This window comes from Phoenix dactylifera, chromosome 2 (assembly GCF_009389715.1).
Source record: "Phoenix dactylifera cultivar Barhee BC4 chromosome 2, palm_55x_up_171113_PBpolish2nd_filt_p, whole genome shotgun sequence".
In the NCBI taxonomy this organism is placed as follows: domain Eukaryota; kingdom Viridiplantae; phylum Streptophyta; class Magnoliopsida; order Arecales; family Arecaceae; genus Phoenix; species Phoenix dactylifera.
In genome coordinates, this window is record NC_052393.1 from 17,693,009 (window position 1) to 17,716,529 (window position 23,521).

At 47.4% G+C, this 23,521-nt stretch overlaps 1 protein-coding gene across 8 annotated transcripts in view; it reads right to left on the reverse strand.

The window, feature by feature from the left end:
- LOC103719990 (pullulanase 1, chloroplastic) overlaps window positions 1-22,188 on the reverse strand; it is a 100,504-nt gene extending 78,316 nt beyond the window's left edge. For 4 of the 8 annotated variants that reach the window (XR_005510655.1, XM_039123540.1, XM_039123541.1 and 1 more), the window contains exons 1-4: window positions 21,925-22,186; window positions 3,856-3,994; window positions 3,504-3,556; window positions 3,240-3,345 (exon numbers count right to left, since the gene is read on the reverse strand). Coding sequence is in view for 4 of the 8 variants with exons in the window: in XM_039123540.1 (XP_038979468.1) it covers window positions 3,240-3,345; window positions 3,504-3,556; window positions 3,856-3,994; window positions 21,925-22,158 (532 nt within the window). In the remaining 4 variants the exon portion in view is untranslated. Of the gene's footprint in view, window positions 1-3,239; window positions 3,346-3,503; window positions 3,557-3,855; window positions 3,995-21,924 lie in introns of all 8 variants that reach the window. The other 4 variants (XR_005510657.1, XR_005510658.1, XM_039123542.1 and 1 more) reach the window with 2 other exon arrangements.
- Between the last annotated feature and the right edge of the window lie 1,333 nt (window positions 22,189-23,521).

Here is a 23,521-nt window from a genome sequence, read left to right on the forward strand (position 1 = left end):
CTTCAGTACATTACATTCTCTTTCCAAGCACCGTCCATAGCTTTCAAGTGAACAGCCGAGATTTATTATTCTTCCAAGATAGTCAGCAGCGATACCTCGGCCAAAAAGGGCAAATTATCTATAGTTATTAAGAACTTCAGGGTTTCTCAGGTGATTAGAGCATAATCTTGTATTCTCTCTCTCTCTCTCTCTCTCTCTCTCTCTCTCTCTCTCGCACGCCCCCACACTCTCTTAATCTTTCTGCCCTCTCTCATGTGGGACCCACTCAAATCAGGGCCTACACAATACATGATCGGCCCCGATTGCTGGAGAGAATCCAATATCTCTCTCATTCCACCTCTCTCACCAAAACTTCTCTCTCATAAGCATGCTCTCTGCTCCCTCTCTCATCATCCTATAAGCTCTCTCATTCTATCGTTCTTGCATGATCTCTCTCGCAATCTATCAATGGTAAGATCTCAATTCTCTGTCACTCTTCCCAATCTATCAATGGTAAGATCTTGGTTATCGATCATATAGCCAGAGAGGCTAGCTTTCTTTGAGAAAGGGAATGGAATAGAAAACCAGAATCTCATGAGATAGATTATGTGAGGCTACATGACCAAAAGATACTGGAGAGTGAGATACTGGAGAGTGAGAGCTAATCCAATCTTCCTAGTGTTAACAAGCTGAAGTGATTTATGGGTTAAATACCCATTTTATCCTTAAGGGCTGGAATTTGATTAATATGCACCGAAGCAAAACTCTTCCCATGTTCTGAGTCATTCATCCATTGAGAGTTGGAAAAGCCCTACATTATATTATGTAAGCAATTGAGGTATCCAGAAAGACTTTAATTGTGTTTTCCATGCTAGACCATGAGATCAGCACAATGAGGGCATGTTCTAGTAGACTTTACTACCTTAGGAAATTAGAAAATAATACGAATGCAAAGGAACAGTCTGTTCATGTTGGAATATTACATATTTGACCATAATTTAAGCTTTCCAATAAGAAACTCAAAAAATTAAGAATATATAATTATAAAGAAACCATTCCTCTTGTGTTCTCATAACACAAAATTCTAAATCTAGACAAGCAAAACGAAGAAGAATTAAGGAATTAAAGAATACATGGAATTCAACTTTAGTGGAATATAGGTGGAATCAATGATGCAATAACTTGTGCGAGAGATTTGTTCTATTAAACAAGAGAGTGAAGAAATGGTTAAAAAAGGTAATGAAAGCATTACAGGGGAAGAAAAGGCTTTCTCTAGCACCATATGACTGTCAAATATCTTTGCTATGACAAGGACCCACAAAACAAGAGGATCTTAGCAGAATGAGAATCTTTAGGATGAAAATTAAAAGGATACATTTCACTGATGATCTAGTTTATGTATGCTGATGATATCATGCTTCTGAATACAATATGATGGAAGTTAAATTCTTCAAGGGAAGATTACAGAACTTTCCCTAATATAAGGTCATATGGCTATTATGATAAAGTTACAATTCAGAGCTATACCTAGTTTCACTAAATATGATAAGCACAATTCAGTTCAGAGCCTGTTTCTACAAACAAAAATGTGGCACAGGCATCTAGTTCATCAAACACTTTTCACTAAATGTCATTAGACAGACTTTGAAGTTTGAACATTCCTTTGCCATTAAATCTTAAAAAAACCATTCCAATATGCGCTCTAAGCAAAAGCATTCTCACCACAGAGCCTACATATCATATTTTTCAAGCATTTGAATCAGGGTCGACGGAATCGGTACCGGGCACCGTATCAGTTGCCTTGCGGGACGAGTCGGTACGGACCCGCGTTGTGTCGTGTCAAACCTGTACCGACATAGTAGAAGAGGTGGAGGAGAGGAAGAACGAGAGAGAAAAAGAAAGAGAGAGGGGGGAGGCTAAGGGAGGGCGGCGGAGGGCCAGAGAGCCGCCGCGCGGAGGAGACATAGGCCAAAGAGCCGCCCCACGGAGGAGGCGAAGGCCGGAGAGTCGCTGGAAAGTTGGCAAGAAGAAGGGCTTTTAAAAAAGATTAAGTGAAGTCGGCAATTAGTTTGCCGACTTTCACTTAAAAATCTGAAAAATAAAAGAAGCCCCTCCGACCCCTGTTTCGAACGAAACAGGAGACCGAAGCGAGCCCCTCTTCCGCAGCTCCCTCCTCTGCGCGGCGGCTCCCTGGCCTCCGCCAGCCGGCCGCAGAGGCCAGCCTCGATCTTCTCTCTCTTCCTTCCTCTCTCTCTCTCTCCCTCCCTCCCCCGCTCTCTCTCTTCCTCTTTTTCCTTCGTCTTCTCCCTCTTCGGCGAGAGTCTCATTTTCGTCATCGGAATCGTCCTGGTCCGCGGCCGATACGGCTCAGGATGCCACAAACTGAGCGGTTCGAGATGGTTCCGCCGACCTTAATTTGAATGATGAGATGCATGCAATGTTTCAAAAAAGCCAACCTATGTTGGTCAATACAGGTGACAATGTATCGTACCAGCCCATGCTAGTCAGCATGTTCAATGCGAGGTCAATACCAGCCAACAGATTAGCATGGCACCCTTTGTTCTTTTTTATTTTTAATTATAAAAGGATGAAGTGATTTTTTCTCAATTTTTATTTCAACACCACCTTAGTTGGCTAACCCGCCTCTTACCCATCAATATAATGTGTTGGATTAAATGGGATAACTGAAAGGGTCTTGAACCAAGGTTTTAAATACCAATAGGATGACAGGATGTCCCACCTATTACTAGTGTCGGAAAATGGAACGTCCCATTCCACAGAAAGACCAGCATAGTCCCATTCCCCACCCTTAGCATGAAAGAGCTAGCTCCAAAGTAAACAACAACAAAGAACCACTATCATGGAGCAATAGTTTCCCTCTCCATTGATACTAACACATTCTACAAAAATTACGGGGGAAAAATGTGATTTCATTGAAAGCTCATAAAGATCTGAACAAAATTATTAAGCCTATGTACTTTTAAAATTCAATTTTCTCAAAATACCTTGCTAATAGAGATTACTAAAAAACAATGCACTTCTAATACTTATAATCGAACTTATTCAACTCAATCATGAATATCAGGAGCAAAGTTGATATAAGCCTCCAAGATGTAACTAAGTTTGTGTTCATGCATATCAACAACAAAGTTATCTTATTATTTTCGATAAGTCTGATGAGCTAACATAGTAATTGACTAGAGACTTTCAAGTTGTCCATTAAGTTTATACCATATAGGCATAAATAGTTTATGACTTACCATAGAAGGCAGCTGCTAACTGGCATTTGAGAAGGTTTCCAATATCCACAGATTGTGAAATCTTGAAAGCTCTATAGTTTACAATATGAGGAAACTTCTCGGTTACCTGAAATTATGACAAAAGTAGAGTTAGAGACAGATGAAGTTGCTGTCATTAGTATAAAATGCTTCCTGTAGTTGGGAGGTGATCAACAGGAATCAGGTCATAAAAAATCTTGACAAGAACATTTATCTATCAGGTCTACCAAGTGATTGCTAGCTCACATTTGCTGGAAGCCCATTGTATTCTGGTTCAAGCAAAATTTTCACATCGTACCCTGCCAACAAGGGAAGGAAACAGTGCATTATACATGATATAAAGTCAATCTCCAAGCAAGTAAGGCACATCAAAAATATTGCCTAATAAAGAGGGTTTAAAATCCATAGAGAATTATATTTATAAAGCATGGGAAGATGACCTCCCATGTATTTTATTAAAAAAATGCAATAGAAGAAAAAGCTTTCTGGAAGAGATATCTTGGATATGGATAATAAATATTATGACACATTTCGTTGGAGTCTCCAATGCTGAAAATCATGAATGAAGAAAGCAGACTAATGTGGTAATGTTTACCACCTTCAATGCCCTCATCTGTAAGGAATATGCTTGCCTTTCTACTAGCATAGAGATAAACACAAGCATCATCGTCATCATTGATATTCCAAGCAATCAAAAATCTAGCAACCCAGTAAGCCCTTGCATATGATAGGAGGTCCTGCACATGCAACCTCTAAAAGTGAGTATTCCATTATCAATAAATTAAGTTCAAGAAGCATCACTAAGCCAAAATATGATATTAATGTTTAAGTAAGAGATTCCATATATGTAACCTTTATAAGAGAAATTAGATTTTATTAAACTGAACTAGTTAATATTTCTAGGAGACAATCCAGTTCAAAAATTGAACCCAATAAACCAACTAAATAAAAAACATGAGAAACAAACTAGATAAAATCTTGATTAGAGAAGGCTTTGTCCTAGACAAATTATTCAGGAATATATTTGGCTACTGGTTAGCGGCTCAAGAGCATTGAAATAATTGAAGGCAAAAATCCTGTATAATTTCATCATTTCCAGCTAAACAGCATGCATTTCAACTGTTTTGGATACTTTTAGACTGAGAAGCCTAGAAAAGAATGGGTATTCCCTACAGATTTTTCAAAAGAAAGAGCAGTAAATTTTTTTCTTGAATATACTTGTACAACATAGTGGTCAGGAATGTTGTAAAGGGGAAGAAATGATCTAAAAGCACTCCATCGATAGTAAAATCTTATAGGATAGGCATTTTATATTGGTGAAAAAGGTTCTGCCATCATAACATTACCTTCATGACAGAACAGACAGCATAAGAAGGTTTCAGTAATTTGTGAATAAGAAACAATACTTTGATCACATGTACTTACTGAAAGAACATAAAGAATGAGAATTTTTTAATTATTTTTAGTCAACAAAGAACAAATATTTGCGTCCTTGGTGAATAAAAAAATGAAATCCTTAAGATTCATCCCATTCTCTTGAATGTCAGGTTTGGTTTTATTTCATGTCAAAGAAATCACACAAAATTACTAATTACTAAATCCTCCTAACGTTACCTTTGCTGAACATATGGTTGACATATAAAATTGCCTTAACTATTCATATATTTTTTGCAATTAATATGTGTAGCGTTTTCTCTTTAGAACATTTCCTTTTTCTCATTGAGAGAGTAAATATATTAAAAACACAGCAAGCAACATGGCAAAAGAAAAAAAAAATGCTTACATTAAATTGCTTTTCCTAAAGTAACAGAAGAATATAGTAATGCTTAACAGAGAACTCTTCAGAGGTAAAATTTGCCATTGCTCATATTTTCCTTAATACACTTAGCAAAACATAATCTCCAAAAGCACCAGCAAAAAGCAAATTTAATTGTCTTGTGTTCTACTAATGTGGAGACTGATTGGGTCAGAAGTTTGATTTCTGAAATTCTTCTAGAAGTAAACCTATTACTGTCATTCTTTATTGTGATTATAAAGTTAATATTGATTTGATACACCCAGCAGCACAGATAAGAAAATGAATAACTACATGAAGTAGACATAAAGTTGTGAAACACTCACCATAATCGACGTGTGATAAAATTCGATGATCTGAAATATGAATATATATGATTAACAGCCAAGAATCTTTCTAAGAGGTACAGTCCTAAATCTATAAAGGAGAATAGTGTTGAAGCCCATAAGAAAGTCACTCAAGGTGGAAACCTAGATTTTGTGATTGGAGATCTCATGGAAAGGGTTTAATGAGCAGAAAATAGCAATTCAAAGAATGAGTTCAACTTTTAATGAATCAGAGGAAAACATTTGAATGTTGCTGCATCACATGCATTGATGGAGACCCACCTACATAATAGTATTCATGAGGCTGAAACTATGGGAATTGAGCAGCCTCCTATAGTTCTAAGAAACAATATCAAGGTATCCACATATCGCCATTGATTGCACTAACCCTCTTGGAGTTTGGTTCACCAATAACAAATATTTAACTTAACGTAGTTCTGATAAAAGTACAAGTAAAAAATCTAGTTCACTGTAGCAACTCAGATTAAGCCCAGAAACATTAAGCACACATTCAGGTTCTGAAAAGACCTAATATCATTGCACCAAATAATGTTGCTTTCCCATAAAACATTTATCACCAAATATCATTAAACTACCGTTATTTAAGGCTTTTGTCTAAATATTTATGTTCTTCAGATTTTTCAATGATTCATTTAGTGGTTTATTTTAGTCTGTAATACACTGATTCCTTAAATTTGGCAAAGCTTCAAAACTTTGATTTCCTTTTGTCAATAATTTTCAGTCCCATATTGGCAAGGAAAACTTCCTTTTGACATTGATATGTTAATTCTCCTCCAGAATCTAAATCATGTGTGTGAAATTTTGTTCTAAAACCCACAGAGATGCTCATTTATTTGGCCGGTTGTGTATGCCTAGCTGCAACAAGGGTTTGGTTCTGGGTTGGTCTTACCTGGCTTTCTATACTTTAATAGTTTTTAACTCAGACTATAAGTTTTCATAATCATTGAGAAAAAAAAATCTCTCGTACAGATGTGCCTCAAGTGAAAAATATCTGCTTTCCAGTTGTGATACCATTAAGCTTCCATGAAAGGGTGCCTGTACACTCTTTGGCTCACAATCGAAAAAGGCCTAGTATGACACATAAGATCATGCATACTCTCCAAAGCAAAAACCCTCAACAAAGAGCACCAAAGATTAAAACAGAGCAAAGTATTGTTGTTTATGATTTTGCATCTAGATGCTCCAAAAAAAATTCAAAAGATATTTCTTTACTTCTTTTATCATCTTGTTTTCATTGGTCAACAAGACCACATGATTCATCTGACCTCCTATATACAAACACGTCGAGGAGGCGACTATAATCTTAGGGCAATCTTTCCATACCTTGATCTCGAGCCATTAACCCTCTAGCTTACTCATTTATTTCTTTCTTAAAGATAAAAATTATTTGAACAGAATATATTTTTAAATAAAGACATTTTGAGAAGAAAATCCATCAATTGAACACCCAAATCATAAAACAGAAGCTTCTCCAAAACCATTAATTGGAAATTATGCAAGCAACTATCACAAAACTAATGAAGTTATGATCAATGAAATATGAAAAAAAACACAAATAAAATAATAATTCTGGTTTGGGCTCAAGGCACATATTCAGTGCCCTAAAACCGCCGATTCCTTGATATAAGCAGGTATTCTTGGCATTCAGTATGTCCCTAGGGAGAAGATGGAAACCAACTCTGGTCTCTAAGCAACTCAAAGTATAACGGGAAAGGGGAAGAAATGAGAGAGGTGGAAAAGTTTTTCTCTTATATGAGAAAGTGGGAAGAAATAAAAGGAGCCAATTGGGAAGGGAAGTAGAGAGTTTCGTAGCATTCTGTGTGTTGGTTGCCTTAGTCACATAAGAACTCATTCTACATCCCACATCAAGGGTTTAGGATTTAGAAGGCCTCAACGACACAAAGGGGGATTCCTTTAGCCAATCCTATATCCCACAAAGTGCCACATAAACATCTCAGAAGACAGGCCTTGCGATATTAAAGAGAATTTAAAAAATAATAATAAAAAGAAAGTTTTGCAAGGAATTAATCTTGAAAAAATTCAGAAAAACAGAATTCTATTCTAACAAGCAAGCTTTTCTATTTGACCATGGTCACCCACGCTCATAACGTTTTTTTTTCCCCCACAATACATCGGAAGCGGTTAAATTCTATAAACACTAGCCATTAAAATATAATGATCAAGTTATAACATCAAGTCATGGTTCATGTTGTGGTTCAAATTTGGCCCGAGGGTGACCACACCGGAGGAGCCGGGGGGATCTGGTGGACGGGACGGAGAAGGGGGTCGCTTCCTGCACGCCGGCAGACCTGCACAAAGCCTCACCAGTGGGGTTCCGGTGAGGGCCCTTCGATGATGAAGTTAGAGCAGATTTTAGGTGGTCCAGCCAAAAAAAGTTCTTAGGCATTACCTGATGGGGCTATTTATAGTCCCCGCGGAGGTGCCCAGGTGGCGTGCAGTCAGAGCTTGCTTGAGGCATACGGTATAGGCCATCCTTGTGAACGGTATAGCGTCAACAGAGGTGGCAGGGTATGGTCCCTGGTTGACATGTCGTGGAGTAGCTAGCAAGCAAAGCATGTCTCTTTCCTCGGATGATGCTGAAACTGCCCCGGCGCTGACCCTTGCCCGGGAGGAATTCTTAAACCTGGCAAGCTAACTAATTAGAAGATTCTCATGGTGCAGTGAGGTTGTAATGTACGGCCACGTATACGGACATAGGGGCGTGCGTAGATGCGTACGTGGATGTGGCCGCGGGCGAGGTCGAGCTCGCTTAGAGGCTGCAGCCTTTACTTGGTGAAGTCAGCTTGATGAGCACTGAAGTCGAGCTCGCTTGGGGCATCGCAACATATATTAGGTAAGGTCGGCGGACACAGAGGTCGGCCCGACGGACACAGAGGTCGGCCCAGCCTCCTCAGCTCTAAAGTCAGCTCGGTAGGGAGCCCCGAGCTCAGACCGGGGCGTTATTACGGATACCTGCGGTCGACAGGGCCTCTTCGGCTCTCAGTCGATCCTGCAGAGCGCTCCGAGCCCGGCTGATAGACACCTCAGCCCGCCAAGCCAAGATCTAGCAAGCATGGCCGAGGCCAACCTCGGCCAAGACCAACGCCCGGGCCAAATCCACTACTTGGAGGTCTGCCCAAGCAGTGGCCAGCACTATCAGCCAACGGCACAGCCCCACGCAGGCCCAGACCAGCACCTGCGCGAGGTTCTGCGCCCACTGCAGCAGCGCGCGGCCAACCGCGCGCCCAGACAGCCCACGGCACGCGCAGCCCCCTGCGCGCGCCCACTGCAGCAGCACGGCCACAGGCGCACACGCCAGCAGGGGCGCACGCCCACGCGCCAGCCCGTGCGCCTGCCTGCGCGCGGCCACCAGCCAGGGCGCCCGCCCGCGCGCCCGTCCACGCGCCCGCCCGGCGCGCACCGGCCTGCGCCCGGCGCACCTAGCACCCGCGCCGCCTGGCGCGCCCGAACCTCGCGGAACCAGGAGTCGGCCAGTGCACAGCAAGGCCGCCTCCCCGCCCCTCGCCAGCACTTGGCGCCCGCGCAACAGTGGGTTGCGCGCACGCCAGACATGGGCATGGGCACGAGCGGCAACCAAGGGCACCAGCCCGTGTGTGCGCACTTGGGCGCACACGCACAAGGGAGCACAGCAAGCACAAGGCCCGGCCAAGACTGCATTCGGCCGAGCGCACCCAAGCCAGACCAGCCCAAGGACAGCGCACGGGTCGAGCCCAGCCAAAGACACAGCAAGGCAACCGAGCCCGCATGCATTGGACCCGGACCAGCCAGCGCGCGCACGCCCGAGAGCCAAACAAGGAAAGCCACGGTCAGCCCGACCAAGAGCGCGACCCAAGGACAAGTGGCAGCCATCCGCACGCAAGGCCAAACAAGGAAAGCCGTCGTCAGCCCAACCGAGAGCGCACCTAAGGACAAGTGGCAACCATCCGTGCGCAAGGCCAAACAAGGAAAACCATCAGCAGATTGCGCCCGGCCAAAGCCAACCAACAGGAACACATGGCAAGCATCCCAGCATCAGCGCCGAGCCCAACATGGAAAGCGCACGCGCAGAATCAAAGGAGGAGCCTGCGGGCTCTTCCATAAGGATCCAGCAGGAGAAGACACAGGCGGCCAGGATGCAGCAGGCCGAAAGTTGGACGCACAGGGGACAGCCACGCCAGCAATCCGTGGGAGCCAAGGCAACAGCGGCGCATCCCTGCAAATCAAGAAGCGCAGCCCAGCCAACCAAAACATCAGCCAAATCAGGCTCCGCCCGGACACATGGCAGCATCCACACAAGACTTGCGCCCGAGCCAACCATGCAGCCAATCCCGAGCGCCCACCTCAATGCAACACATGGCCAAGAGAGAACCAAGTTTAGTCAGCCCCTTGCGGCCGAATTAGAAGTCTTTTGTCATTTGAATTAAGTCCAAAATAAGCCAAGACAATCGGCCTATAAGAGGAGCCATTAGGGCCCTTAGGCAATCATCTTCTAGCTTTTGAATTTCCAGCAAAGTGTCAACGGTTGTATCCCTTTTGTTTGTCGGCCGAAAGGCTTGGGCTAAGGAGGAGAACATCACTCCCCTTAGATTGTTTAGGCGTCGCAAGGTTCCTTCCGGATCTTGCTAAGAGTCCTTGTAATTCGTTGCTAATTGGAATAGAGTCAAGTTCTTTTCATCATTGAGCCCCGAACCATCTTGATTCATTCCCACCGCCGGCAGCCAAAGGCAATAGCACACGGCGTGGTTCCAAGGCAGCAAGAAGGAAGAGCGATACCCACAAGCAAGTCGGTCCCAACACATAGCAAAATCCCTCAGGGCCTCAACCTTGGCGCGGGGTTTGGGACCGCAAGGCCCCGCGAGCCAACACCGGCTCGAGGGGCGTCATTGTAGATACCTGCGGTCGACGGGGCCTCTTCAGCTCTTGGTCGACCCTGCAGGGCGTTCCAAGCGGACAGGTCCGGGCAAGGTCTACCCGGCCTTTTGTAGGGTCCGAGGTCGGACTAATGTTCGACAAGACTCAGGTCTGGCCTGCTTCGGTGCTGATGTCTATCTGGCTGAAATTGGGTGGTCCCATGTTGTGAACAAGACAATCCATTTTGCCCCCCATCATTTGCCCTCCGACTTCCGAGGTCGAGTCGCTCTTCGACTCGGGCGAAGAAAATAGCTGGACAGTTAGTCGCCCTGTCATAACCAAGTGCTTATGAGGGCGTGGACACTGAGCTAAGTATACTCGACATAATTAGGGGCTGGTTACTTCAGGCCGAGTTCCGCAAGCCAAGCTTGAATGGATCAGGCTGCCACGTCAATTGAAGTGGGAGCGGCCGCAGGAGTTCTTTGAAGTGTTGCGTGTACGCTCCTTCTCAAGGCATCGCTGGGTGAAACACAAGGGGTCAGTCATTAATGCCCCGTTCTCCGAAGCGGCTCTCATGACCGTTTCGGTCTTCAATGTTATGATCCAGGAGGATACACCAAGGGAGCTTCTGGACCAGCCACGTGACGAGATCCGGCTGCTTGGATGTTTGGTTAACCCAATCTGAGCCGTTGAGGTAGGCTATATAAGATCTTGGGGGGATCTTAGGGCCTTCACTCAATTTCTTTTACTTCCGTCTTCTTCCCTGGCTGCCATCTTCGTTGTGAGGAGTTACAGAGATGATCTTCAGCAATAAGACCCCGATGGCTCGACATAACAAGGTGGTTGCGTCAGATGGAGCTCGGTCTGAGAAGAGGTCGAAGAATCTCATCATCAGCGTCACCAAGGGCTTCCGCTACAAGATGCGCTTCGTCTACGCCCACAAACGCCAGGGTGGATGATGTCCGGGGCGAACGAGCTCGTCGAGGTGCGCGAGCTTGTCGCCGAGGTGACGGTCTGGGACGCTGCAGAGGTCATCACTGTGGTCGGGTCAGAAGCTGCTCAAGCTGACAGTTCTTTTCTACTTGTTTTCTTTTTCCTCTTGCTCTTGCTAGATTGGCCACTTAGGCCTTTTTGTATTTAGCCCGACCTCAAGGTCGGCTATTTTTTTACTCGGCCCTTGGCCTTTCAACATAAATAAAGTGCATTTTCTTCACTACTTTGTGTCTTGAAATCCGGCATGGTGTTTGAACTCGTTTCACTTGGAGCTTTATGCTTAGCTAGCAAGATCCGAGCTGCATAGTTTAGATAATGGTTTAGCCTCCATGCTGCCAGATAGCCTTGCAGAGTCGGCAAAGAGCTCGTCGAGGCCGAGACGGAGGCCGCTCCCGAGGTCGGGGCAGAGGCTGCTCCCGAGGTCGAGACCAAGGCCGTTCGAGCTAACTGAGCTTTCTTCCGCCTATCCCCCCTTTTCTTTTATTCTTGTAAAGTCGGCCACCTAGGCTTTTGTGGTTTACCTTCGTATTCGTGCCGACTTCAAGGTTGGCTTCAAGGTGGGCTTCCCGAGCCGAGCTCAGGTGATACTGTCACATCACTCGAAGCGAAAACGGCTACGAGGGCCCTTTAATGTGTGGCGTGTGCACTCCCTTTCGAAGAGTTGCTTTGCGGAATACGATGGGCCAATCATTAATGCCCCCATCTCCCGAAGCGTTCGCTATAATGATCGGCTTTTAGTACCGCAATCTGAGAAGATCTGCTGAGGTAGCTCCTGGGCCCGCCACGCGGCGAGATCTGACTGCCTCGCCGCTTGGTTAAGCCGGTCTGAGCCGTCGAGGGAGGCTATATAAGGCCTTAGAAAGATCCCCGGGCCCAACGTTCGCCGTACCAGCACTGAATCCAATACCAGTGCCGCACTAGCATAGGCGTACCGAGTGTCGGTACAGTACGATATGAGGTATGCCTGGCATACCGATAGCGGTACCCACCGGTACCGGTACGGTACGTCCGGTACCGACCAGTACTGCATACCATGCCCGGGCCCTTATTTGATCTCGTTTCCTTCCTTTGCGGCCGCCATTGTCGCTCCTGAGCTCTCTGGAAGGCTTCTGAAGTATTTTGGAGCCTCTCAGCGAACTTCGCGGCGAGCTCTGCTCTCAGTCTCCAGCGGCCCTCTTTTCTTGCTTTCTTCTCCAGTGAGACCTTAGGTAGGTGTCTTCATCTTCCTCGATCGCTCGGAGAAGCTTTTTCTATTTTCTGTTATTTAGATTCTCCGTGAGCAAGGCAATGGGATCGCCCTCGAGAGCCCTCGTGCTTAGAATGGGTCCATCCTGAGCTCGGGTTTCTTTGGATGCAGAGGAGGCCGAGCTCGAGGTGAATCATGGTCCGTATGGGACTAGCTCGAACATAAATGAAGAGGAGCTGGGCCCAATTCGGGCTCGGCTCTTCTTTCCTCAGGAGTTTACCCTTGAGTTCCCAGAGCTCGGGGTTCGAGTCACCGACCCTTCCAAAGGTCGGATCGAAGTGTAAGTAGAAACACTCCGAGCGGAGTTGAGGTTTCCCATTCACGAGTTCATGAACGAGCTGCTGGCGACTTATCGCCTTGTCCCTGCGCAGCTCACTCCAAACTCTTGGAGGATGATCATCGACTTCCTTGCCCTCTGCCTTGCCCACGGTCTTTGCACTTCGGTGAATGTCTTCCGGGGTTGCTTCGTACTGAAAGCCAACCCCGCAGACAAAGAGTGGTGGTACTTCTCTCCTCGAGGGGGCCGCACTCTTTTCCGAGATGCTTCTTCCTCCATTCATAGGTGGAAAGACAAATTCTTTTTTATTTCCTCCAAGCGGTCGTGGGGGTTTGACCCGACCTAGGGCTTGCCACGCGCTACAGTAAATAACAAATCTCCCAAGTTGTAGTGATTCGGGCAGAAAATTTTGGACGAGCTGCTCGAGCTCGGAGGGGATCTAAATCTTCCTGACCTGCTAAACGAGGAAGCTCAACGTTGGTCTGAGTTCAGCTCATCCTGAGGGTAAGGGCAGCATAGCCATCCTTCTTTTCTCCTCTTTTTACATTTAATTCCCATTAAGGCTTCTGTTATCAGAGATTGCAGGGCTGCTTCTCGATACCGAGACTTTAATGGCTAGAGGCCATAAGAGGGTGGCTGTCTCGGATGGAGCTCGGCCCGAGCGGGGGCTGAAGAAAGTTAGGGTTGCATCTTCTGGTGTCGCGCGGGACGAGCCCGCTCAGGTTGACACCGCTGAACTTGCCCGAGCTGGGTTCGAGCAAGCCTTACTCATTGAGGCCGAGGTGCCCCCATCGATGGTAGAAGGGGACGCAATAGAGCCTGCGAGAGCGCCTGCCGGCGATGCTCGGAGGGTCCACAAAGCCGTCCGCCAGCGTGGATAGGACCCTGAGCCAAGGAGCGGGCTCGAGGTCCCGACTTCTTCGAAGTTCCCGTCCACTTCTGGGGTCCCCGTCTCTGCTGGGGTCGCGCGCTTTTTCGGGGCCAGGCCCTCATCCAAGGTGCCGACCTCCGCTGGGGGCGCGAGTTCTTCCGGGGCCAGGCCCTCATCTGGGGTGCCGACCTCAACTGAGGCCGAGCCCACTCCCTCTGAATCCGGGAGGAGGCCATTCCGGCCTGGGTGTCGTCTATTCGAGGACGACATGGCCCTCGAGTCCGGCGACATTGCTCGCAAGCTCGTCCGCTGCGCCATCCTTCCACGCGATCGAGCTCGGATGGAAGAGCAGGACCTTGACGACTACGCCGGTCAAGCCTACTCTGCCAGCATTATGGTGAGTAAAATAACCCTCCCCCTTTTCATTTAGTGCTTCACCTCGGCTGATATTTTATCTTCTGTGCCAGTTCCTCCACATAGTCGACATGCTAGTGTCTGGCATGCTCGGCTACCAGGCGCAGATGAGGGTACTCCGGCCGAGGATGGAGCACGCTGTGTTCCGGAGGTGGGAGGCCGAGGCTCGAGCAACGGCCGCCGAGCAATAGCGGCAGGAGGCCAAAGAGCGGGCGGCGGCTGCCGAGCAGCTGCAGCGCGAGGCCGAGGAGAGGGCGGTGGCTGCCGAAGTTCTGATCGAAGCCGGGCTCGTCTGGATTCATGACATAGAGGTCGAGCATGCCCGGGCTTGTTCAGTTGTCGAGGCCCGTATTTCCGAGCTTGAAGCTGCACTGGGCGGTCAGAGGCATGGTGCCAAGGTTATAAGGCTAAGGGTCGAGCAACTCGAAAGGCTCACGGAGGAGCAGGTTTGGGAGGTCATCCAGAACTTCCGCCAATCCGAGGAATACGTGAGCGAGCTGGCGGAGGGGGCAACTGACGCTCTGATCCGGGGCTTTGAAAACTACCGAGATCAGGCTCAGCAACTTTGCCCTGGAGTGGATCTCAGCGGCCTTCATCCAAATCTATGTAGGGCCGCCGAGGAAACGATTTTGGAGGAGGTGAGCGAGCCAACCGAGGCAGGCGAGCTCGTCACCGATGCTGCGGGTGAAGACGTCGCAGGAGCTACTTCCAAGGTCGGAGCTGGAGTCGATCCTGAAGTCGCCGTTGGGACCGAGGCCGTTACTGGAGTCGAGCCCGAGGCTGCCCAAGGCAACTGAGCTTTGTCCCATTTTTCTTCTTTTTTGTGTATTCCATCCGGCCTCAAGGTCGGTTTCTTTTGTATTCGGCCTTCGGTCTTTAACCATTAATAGAACACGCGGCTTTAGCATCTCGTGTTTTTGAAATTTGGTCAAGTACTTGGACTTGCCTTGCTTTGCGCCGTGTGTCGAATCACTGTGCTCGGCTAACAGAACCCGAGCTACATAACGGGTGCTGACTTAGCTTTTACGCTGCCTGGTGACTTTGGCCAAGTTGCTAAGCTCGACCCTTACTACCGACTTAGCCGTAACCTTGGAAAGTTGGTGAAGAGCCAGCTGCTCCCAGGCTTGCCCACTGGGGCACTTTGGGCACCCCAGTCGAGCATTAGGTCTGCCTCAGACCCTCCTATAAGAACCGAGATTAGGGTCCTATCACTCCTGGACAACAGTGTGCCAGAGGGCCTTTTAGGTAGGAGGTCGTCATAAGCTTTCTTGCCTTGTAGATTTTCGTAGGCTTTAACCGGGGCGCTCGACCTATGGTCGGGTCGCCCTTGAATATTTTTCTTGAAGTCGAGGGAGTCTTGTTGACTTACGGCAGTTACGGCAGGGCGCCCGACTTTGAGCTCGAAACATCCTTTCCTGCGATCAATGGGGCCTCTTCAGCTCTTAGTACCTACGATCATAGGAGCTTTTTGGCTCGCGATCGACACAACGCAGGGCGCTCCGAACTCAAGTCGGGGCGCGCTGTCGAAGAATACTTGGTGCTCCGAGCTCAGGTCGGGGCGCATTGTCGAAGAATAGTTGGCGCTCCGAGCTCGAGTCGGGGCGCGTTATCGTAAATGGGCGCCCCGGCCAACCCGAACTTGGCCGGGGCGCATCGTCGTAGGTGGGCGCCCCGAACTTGGCCGGGGAGCGTTGTCGTAAGTGGGCCTCTTCGGCTCTTGGTACCTGCAGTCGCGGGAGCTCTTTGGCTCACGATCGACACAACATAGGGCGCCCTGTGCTCAGGTCGGGGCGCGTCTTCGATGATGGGCCTCTTCGGCTCTTAGTTAACTTTGCAGGACGCCCCCACTAAGATCAGGATGCCTGTGTTGATAGGCCTCTTCGGTTCTTACTTGATTTTGCAGAACGCCCCCACTCAAATTAGGGCGTCTGTGTTGATGGGCCTCTTCAGCTCTTAGTTGATTTTGCAGAACGCCCCCACTCAAATCAGGGCGCCTGTGTTAATGGGCCTCTTCGGCTCTTAGTTGAGATCGTCGTATGTCGTAGAATGTCGTCGAGATAGCGTAGAATGTCGTCGAGATAATCCTGTGGCCGCGGGAGCTCTTTGGCTCGCAATCGACACAACGCAGGGCGCCCTGAGCTCGGGTCAAGGCGCATCGTCGAAGATATTTGGCGCCCCAAGCTCAGGTCGGGGTGCATTTGTCGATAATATTTGGTGTCATTATATCGCAATTGTGGGCTCATGCCGTGGAAACAACCGAGTCGTGTCGAATTCATTAAAGCATTTCAGAGAGACATTTTTCAAGGCCTAAAAGATGACTTTCATTGATAATAGAGTTTTGGGATTAGAGTTCTAACCTAGAGGAGCTAAAGTCCTGTCCAGGCATGGCAGCTTGTGGGCCCCGGGTTGCTAGGCCCGGGCTGGTGGGGATGAGGCCTTCGCCACTGCCCCCCAAGGTCAAGGAGCTGCCAGCACGTGGGATACATGGCTACGGCATTGATGGTGCCCGCAATGGGGCGGGGTGGTTCTGCCCTTCGCGTGGCTCTGGGCTCTATTTCTCGGGCTCCCACAGGTCGGCTTGGGTATGGACAAACCGACTCAACATGCCTCGGCGGATAAGTTCTTCGATCCTATCTCGGAGCTGGTAGCAGTCATTCGTGTCATGGCCGTGAGCCCGTGATCTTTGTGGAAGCGGCAATATTTGCACGAGCGCTTTCGCGGCTCGGATGGTCGCATCCTCGGTGGTGGTCGGAGGTAAGCTTGACCCTTGATCTCCATGAGAATCTCGACTCGGGTAGAGGTGAGGGAGTGTATTTTTCGAATTTCTAGAGAGACCTCGGACAAGCCGAGCTCTTAGGCCGAGAAAAATTTTTCTCAAGCCGGAGAGATCTACTCCTTTGTCAATTGCATTCCCTTTCATCGACCGTTATATGCTGCGTGACAAGGGAGTAATGTTGCGAGCACTGTCCTGAGGGCTCGCGCCCGCGAAAAGGAAGTGTAGACTGGGCTACCGTCTGTTGCAGGCCTTGAATGGCCGTGGCTAGCGTTTGACTTGTTGGATCAGCAGATTGAACTGCTCTGACTGGACCTGAGGAGTTTGGCCTGCCGGTGTAGGTGCTGCAGAGGGTGAACTTTGAAGCGAGTTGCCGAGAGTTGGTGTCTGACTCCTCGATGTGTTTGAAGCTCTGTGGCTCCTCAATCTCATGATCACGACTCAGGCCCTTCCTCTAGCGCCAAATATTATGGTTCAAATTCGGTCCGAGGATGACCATGCCGGAGGAGTCGGAGGGATCTGGTGGACGGGATAGAGAAGGGGGTCGCTTTCTATTCGCCGGCAGACCTGCACAAAGCCTCACCGGTGGAGTTTCGGTGAGGGCCCTCCGATGATGAAGTTAGAGTAGATTTTATGTGGTCCAGCCAAAAAAAGTTCTTAGGCATTACCTGATGGAGCTATTTATAGTCCCCGCGGAGGTGCTCAGGTGGCGTACAGCCAGAGCTTGCTTGAGGCATACGGTGTAGGCCGTCCTTCTGAACGGTATGGCGTCGACAGAGGTGGCAGGGTATGGTCCCTGGTTGACATATGGTGGAGTGGCCAGCAAGCAAAACATGGCGCGGTGAGGTTGTAATGTACGGCCACATATGTAGACATAGAGGCACGCGTCGGTTATAAAAACCTCACCGCGCCATGTAATGTATGACATAGAGCAAGCAAAACATGGCGCGGTGAGGTTGCAAAACATGGCTTCTCGGCCACTTCTTCCTCACTCATGCCTCGTTCGGTTATAAAAACCGAACGAGAAGATTTGAGAGATAGCCAGACTCTAGAGGCCAGAGTAACTAAAATCCAGGAGTGAGCCTCTGAAGAGTAATCAGAGACGGGAAGATTTGAGAGATAGCCCACAAATTGAGGAGGAGGTCCTGCCCAAAAAATCCAGCGGAGACTATTTAAGGTGCGGTTTTTTTGTCCTATGTTATTTCATTAATTTTGTTAATAAGTAACTTAAAAAAAATAGTTTATAAATTACTTAAATAATAAGATAATGCAAAAATTTACTTTATTAGCTTAATTTTTTGATAAGTTGTCCTTTTATGATAGAAATGGAGCCATCAAGAAAAACGAACCCTGCAAAGCATGATATTGGCTGGTCTTATGGGCGAAGACTTGGAAGTGAGGGGCAACGACACCAGTTTCAATGCAAGTTTTGCGACAAAGTTTTCAAGGGAGGAGGGGTAACCAGGTTGAAGCAACACTTAGCCGGAAATTTCGGTGAGGTTGCTACGTGCCGAAATTGTCCTAGCGAGATTCGTGTGCTGATGAGGCAGAATCTCGCGGAGGTCAAAGAAGCGAAGGAGATGGCTTCCAAGAAGAGGGCGGAGGTCGATCGCCGAGCGGCAGAGCCACCTTCCTATCACTCTAGGAAGTCAGAGGAGGTCGAGAATCTAGATGAGGAGGCAGATATTCAGGCGGCCATGCATGCAAGCCTGGATGATCAGTGGCAGCAAGAGGAGGTGGCCAGGCATAGGGCTCGATTTGGGCCCTCAGCATACGAGTCGGGCGGCGGTTCTGGGAGCACTAGACAAGATCCAGAGTTCTTGAGGACAACTTCAGTCAGGGAGGGCGTCGGCAAAGAACGTGGCCGGATTGCATCTATGCTGGATAGTTTGGGTAGCTGAAAAAAGTCATCTAGAGGAATTCCACAAGGAGCGATAATTCATGATGTAGATCCGCATGCTCTCCCCAGTAGAGATTCAAGGCAGCAGAGGGTAGACACAATGTAGATGAAAAATAAGAAGAAAACTATATGGCGAGCTATTGGATCCTGGTTTCACTTCAGCCACATCCCAGCGAATGTGGCAGACAATACACACTACAGGTCTGTCATTGCCACCATACAAGCTGCCGGTCCCGGTGTAGCTCCTCTAGGCCCGAAGGACATATACGGTGAGCTTCTTGACAACAATAAGGAGGAGCTGGAGAATTGGATTGACTGCCACAAGAGCAAGTGGCCCATATATGGACTAACCATCATGTGCGATGGTTGGACCGGTCCGACCAGGCGGAGCATCATCAACTTTCTGACTACTGTGATGCTAAGACCTTCTTCCACAAGTCGGTTGATGCTTCGGCTTATGTGCACAACACCTCGTACATACTGAAACTTATGGAGGATGTGATTGATCTGGTAGGAGAGGAGAATGTCGTGCAGGTCGACACTGATAATGGGCCGCAATATAAGGCTGTCGGGCAGGTCTTGATGGAGCGGCGACCACATATTTTCTGGACCCCATGTGCTGCACATTGTATCGATCTTATGTTGATAGACATTGGAAAGATCCGTAGGGTGCAACAAACGGTGGAGACAGCCCAACGCATTACCAGGTATATTTATAACCATAACTGGATTCTTTCACTGATGAGAAAGTATGCAGGAGGAGAGATTCTGAGACCAGAAGTCACACGGTTTGCTACCAACTTCATCGCACTTGATAGCATACTCGAGAAGAGAGGAGCCCTACGTCAGATGTTTGCCAGTCCCGAGTGGTATGGTAGTAGATATTCTTATGCCGGTACTGAAGGAAGCAAGATAGAAGACTTGGTGACGAGACAGCCATTCTGGCAGCGGGCTACTACAATAGTCAAGGCTATCAAACCATTATATGAAGTGCTGCGGGCCGTAGATAGTGAGATCTACCCCCAGATGGGGTTTTTTATCACATGATGGTCAAGGCAAAAGATCAGATTATGGAGGCAGATCCAGCACATGGCCGGTCGTACATCAATATCATTGAGCAACGGTGGGGAGCGCAAATGGGTACGGAATTACATCTAGCAGGTAAGCTAAGATATAATTATAGTGACAATTATAGTGATGTTATTATATAATTATGCTAAGATAGTCTCGTATATGTGCAGCATACTACCTAAACCCCCGGTTTCAGTACAGCATAGATGGAATTGGTATGGATGAAACACTTCTGGATGCTTTGCGTAATGTGATTTACAAGATGGAGCATGATCCAGAAAAAGCGGCCCTATGTCTTGAAGAGGTAATTATGATTTAGTAATTACCAGCATGTGTAAGTATATCGGCATCTTCAATTATTAACATGGTTTTCTTATGCTTATTTTTCACAGAGCAAATTATTTAGAGAGGGCAGCTACAATTTTGGCCAACGAGCGGCTGTCGTCAGCAAACACAATATGAATCCAGGTACGTGATACATCAGGAAAACATTCACCTGGTGTTACTTAGTTACTATTATGGAACTATCATATATGTAATTTTCATAAATAATTTTTGCAGCTGAATGGTGGATGCATTTTGGCGGATCCGCGAGAAATCTAAAGCGGATAGCTATCCGGATCCTCTCCCAAACAGTTTTCTCTAGTGGATGTGAGCGCAATTGGTCCACCTTCGCCCTTATCCACAGCAAACAAAGAAACCGTTTGACGCAACAGCGCCTCAACGACCTTGTTTATGTGCATTACAATTTGCGGTTGAGGCTAAAGTGCATCCAAGAGGAAGTGGAGCTCAAGTATACAGATCCGATTTACGGAACCTTCACCGCTGATGACGATGATCCATTACTCGGCTGGCTTGTAGGCCAGCAGCAGGAGCCCGAGCTTGACGAGCCAGGATCGCCTCCACGACCAGCTACCTTCATAGCCACCGAAGCTGGGGTCGATCCAGAGCAATGGGCTGAGTACAATATTCCACGCACTCCCAGAGCTGATCAGCCGCAGGCACAGAGAAGCCAGACAGAGAGGGCCAGAAAAGGAAAACAAAGGGTCCCAATGGAGAGTGTCGAGGAAGAGACTTGGACTAGCAGCGATGAAGGTTCTGGTAGTGATGGATCTTCTAGCCATGGAGGGAGCGGAGGACAGTATGGTACTAATGAGACACAGCCGGATGGTGGTCTTTATTTCACCGGTGAGTCCCAATTTACGGGTGCTACACAGGATACGGACCACGGTCGACCACCTGATAGATTTTGTGAGGATATCATTGGATATAGAAGACGGGCTCCTCGAGGTCGTTCAGGAAGACAGGATACGACTGCAGATCCGACAACATACGGATACGGATTCTATTATCCACAGCCTCAGCCTGACGAATATGGATATGATGCATTGGATTTTGCTTCCACCATATTTGGATGGGCCCCTACACAATCAGAGGACACCTCTCAGAGCCAGAGCGTGAGCGAGACAGTTCTTCTAATTGGGTTGATTTGCCTCCTCCTGATTATACTTATGATCCGGATATCTACGAGAGCCATCGGCACTCGTCCCGATTTTAGATATCCTAGAGTACTTTAAATGTATGTAAATGATTTATCTTAATTTGAAAATATTTTATGTGTATCATTTTATCATTTGGAACGGGAGGAAAACATAACATGCATCATCTATGTTTCAAATTTGAATCCTAAATTTAAATATAAAAAATCAAAAATCATGAAAAAAGTAATAAAAAAACATCAATCTTCACTTAATTTAAGATCCAACAGAGACAATATTTAAAAAAAAAAAATCAAAATGTTTGGCTCGCGGTACCAGCCGGTACCGACCGGTACGTAACAGTTCGGATTGGTACCGTACCGGTCCGGCCGGCCACCGGTACGCCGACCGGTACCGGTACGGCGGACCTTGGTTCTGACCCTCAACTCACATTCATGGATAAACACAGAGGTCTCTGCAAGAAATAACCCTTTTTCTATTTTTTCCGTTGCTTTTTGTCAAGATTTCTTTTTTGCGGGCAAGCTTCGTCAAGATTCTTTATGAGCGGTGAATTAAAGCTAAACAACCCTATGAAGCAAATGCGAGAAAAGAAACGCGAAATCACAAAGTGGTAGGGAGGAGAGAGGGCACCTGAGGAAGAGAGACCTCGGCGATGGAAGTTCTTTCCATGGGGGCGGGCTCGAGGGAGCAAGAAGAGATGGTTCTGCCGCGGCTCCGGCGAGAAAGTCGAGCTCCGGCCCGGGCCGAAGGCGGAGGAGAGGAGGGCTTTGGAATCGCGGGGGAGATGTGCCGGAGGGGAGGAGAGGGGGCGAAGACGAGAGGGCGGTGGAGGAGAAGAGGTGAGGGGGAGGAGAGAGACGACATGCTCAGCCCGGGGATGTCGGGCGAGTGACGCTTCCGGGCCTCCGTTTTATAAGGTCCGCCATGAGTCGACACGTGCGCGGCGCGTGTGAAGAAGGAAGGCCGTTGAGGTGCCTTTCTGGGTCCTCCTTTTTCTTGTAACTTCTTCCTCCTTTTATTGTTCCCAGGAGGACTACCCCTTGGGGACCATCAAACTCCCTTCACATGATGCATGACAATTTCTTTTTCTTGGTAAAGAGATGGGCTAATCACAGTTACAGAAAGAGAACTTACGTCCGCAACATCAACGTGTAACACATCATAGGGGAAGTCATGAGATACTATACAAGCCGTATTGGCAAAACAATCAACAACTTAATTGCCCTCTCTTGGAATGAAAGAAGCTTTGAAGTTACCAACTAGATGCTGAAAACATAAAAAGTAATCACTTATCCAAATTAGTGTCCCTTCATACACAAAACTTTTGTGTTCATATGAGAGGTCTTGGGTTGAATTTTTATGAGAGGTCTTGGGTTGAATTTAGAGAATATTTTTATAAGTACTAAAAATCTTCTTGGTAAATAATTGATGTGGAACTAAACATCAACAAAACCTTCATCCAAGGCAGGGATGACAAGGGGTCAAGACTGACTTCAAAACTGTCAATTCTTGATTGACTTTAAAGCTGACATTTGGCATGCAAGCAAGATTCATTCCCATGTAAACTAGTTAGCTTCAGAAATTTCTAGATCAAAGTTTATTGAGAAATAGGATAAGAGGACTCTGACTAGGAATCGAATGAAGGTAGGACTTAAACCTAAGTTCTTGGTATTAACATCTATAAACTTTACCAACTACAGTAGGTCGCACCTTTAATATTTAGATGAAGGTTGAACATGGCTACTTAGCCCAATATATTGGATAGATGAAATCACTCAGCGCAATTCAAGATCCTTCTGGACAAAATATAATGAGACATGGATAAAAACATTCCAAAAAGTATCCACCATCTCCTCTAGGATCTTTTGTTTCCTACGTCTCATGGTGACTCAAAAATGTGAGCCACATTTTTTATTTCTTGTACTACGGCAACATTTTTTTTGGATGCTAGAACAATCAAAACATTGAACACCTAGCAGGATAGTCTCTTGTTTATCAAGCATTTCTGGAACTGCAGTCTGAGCACCTGTTAGTGACAATGTGTGTTGAGGGAAATACGAGTCCCTCCAAAGCACGTGAACGCGTCGCCAGCACGTGATCGGAAGCACCCCACCTCGGACGCCCGACCAAGCACCCGACCTCGGACGACCGACCTAACGCCCGACCAGGCGCCCGACCTGGGAGCTCCCGACCTTAGAAACTTGACCTCGCCATCCACTCGCCGTGA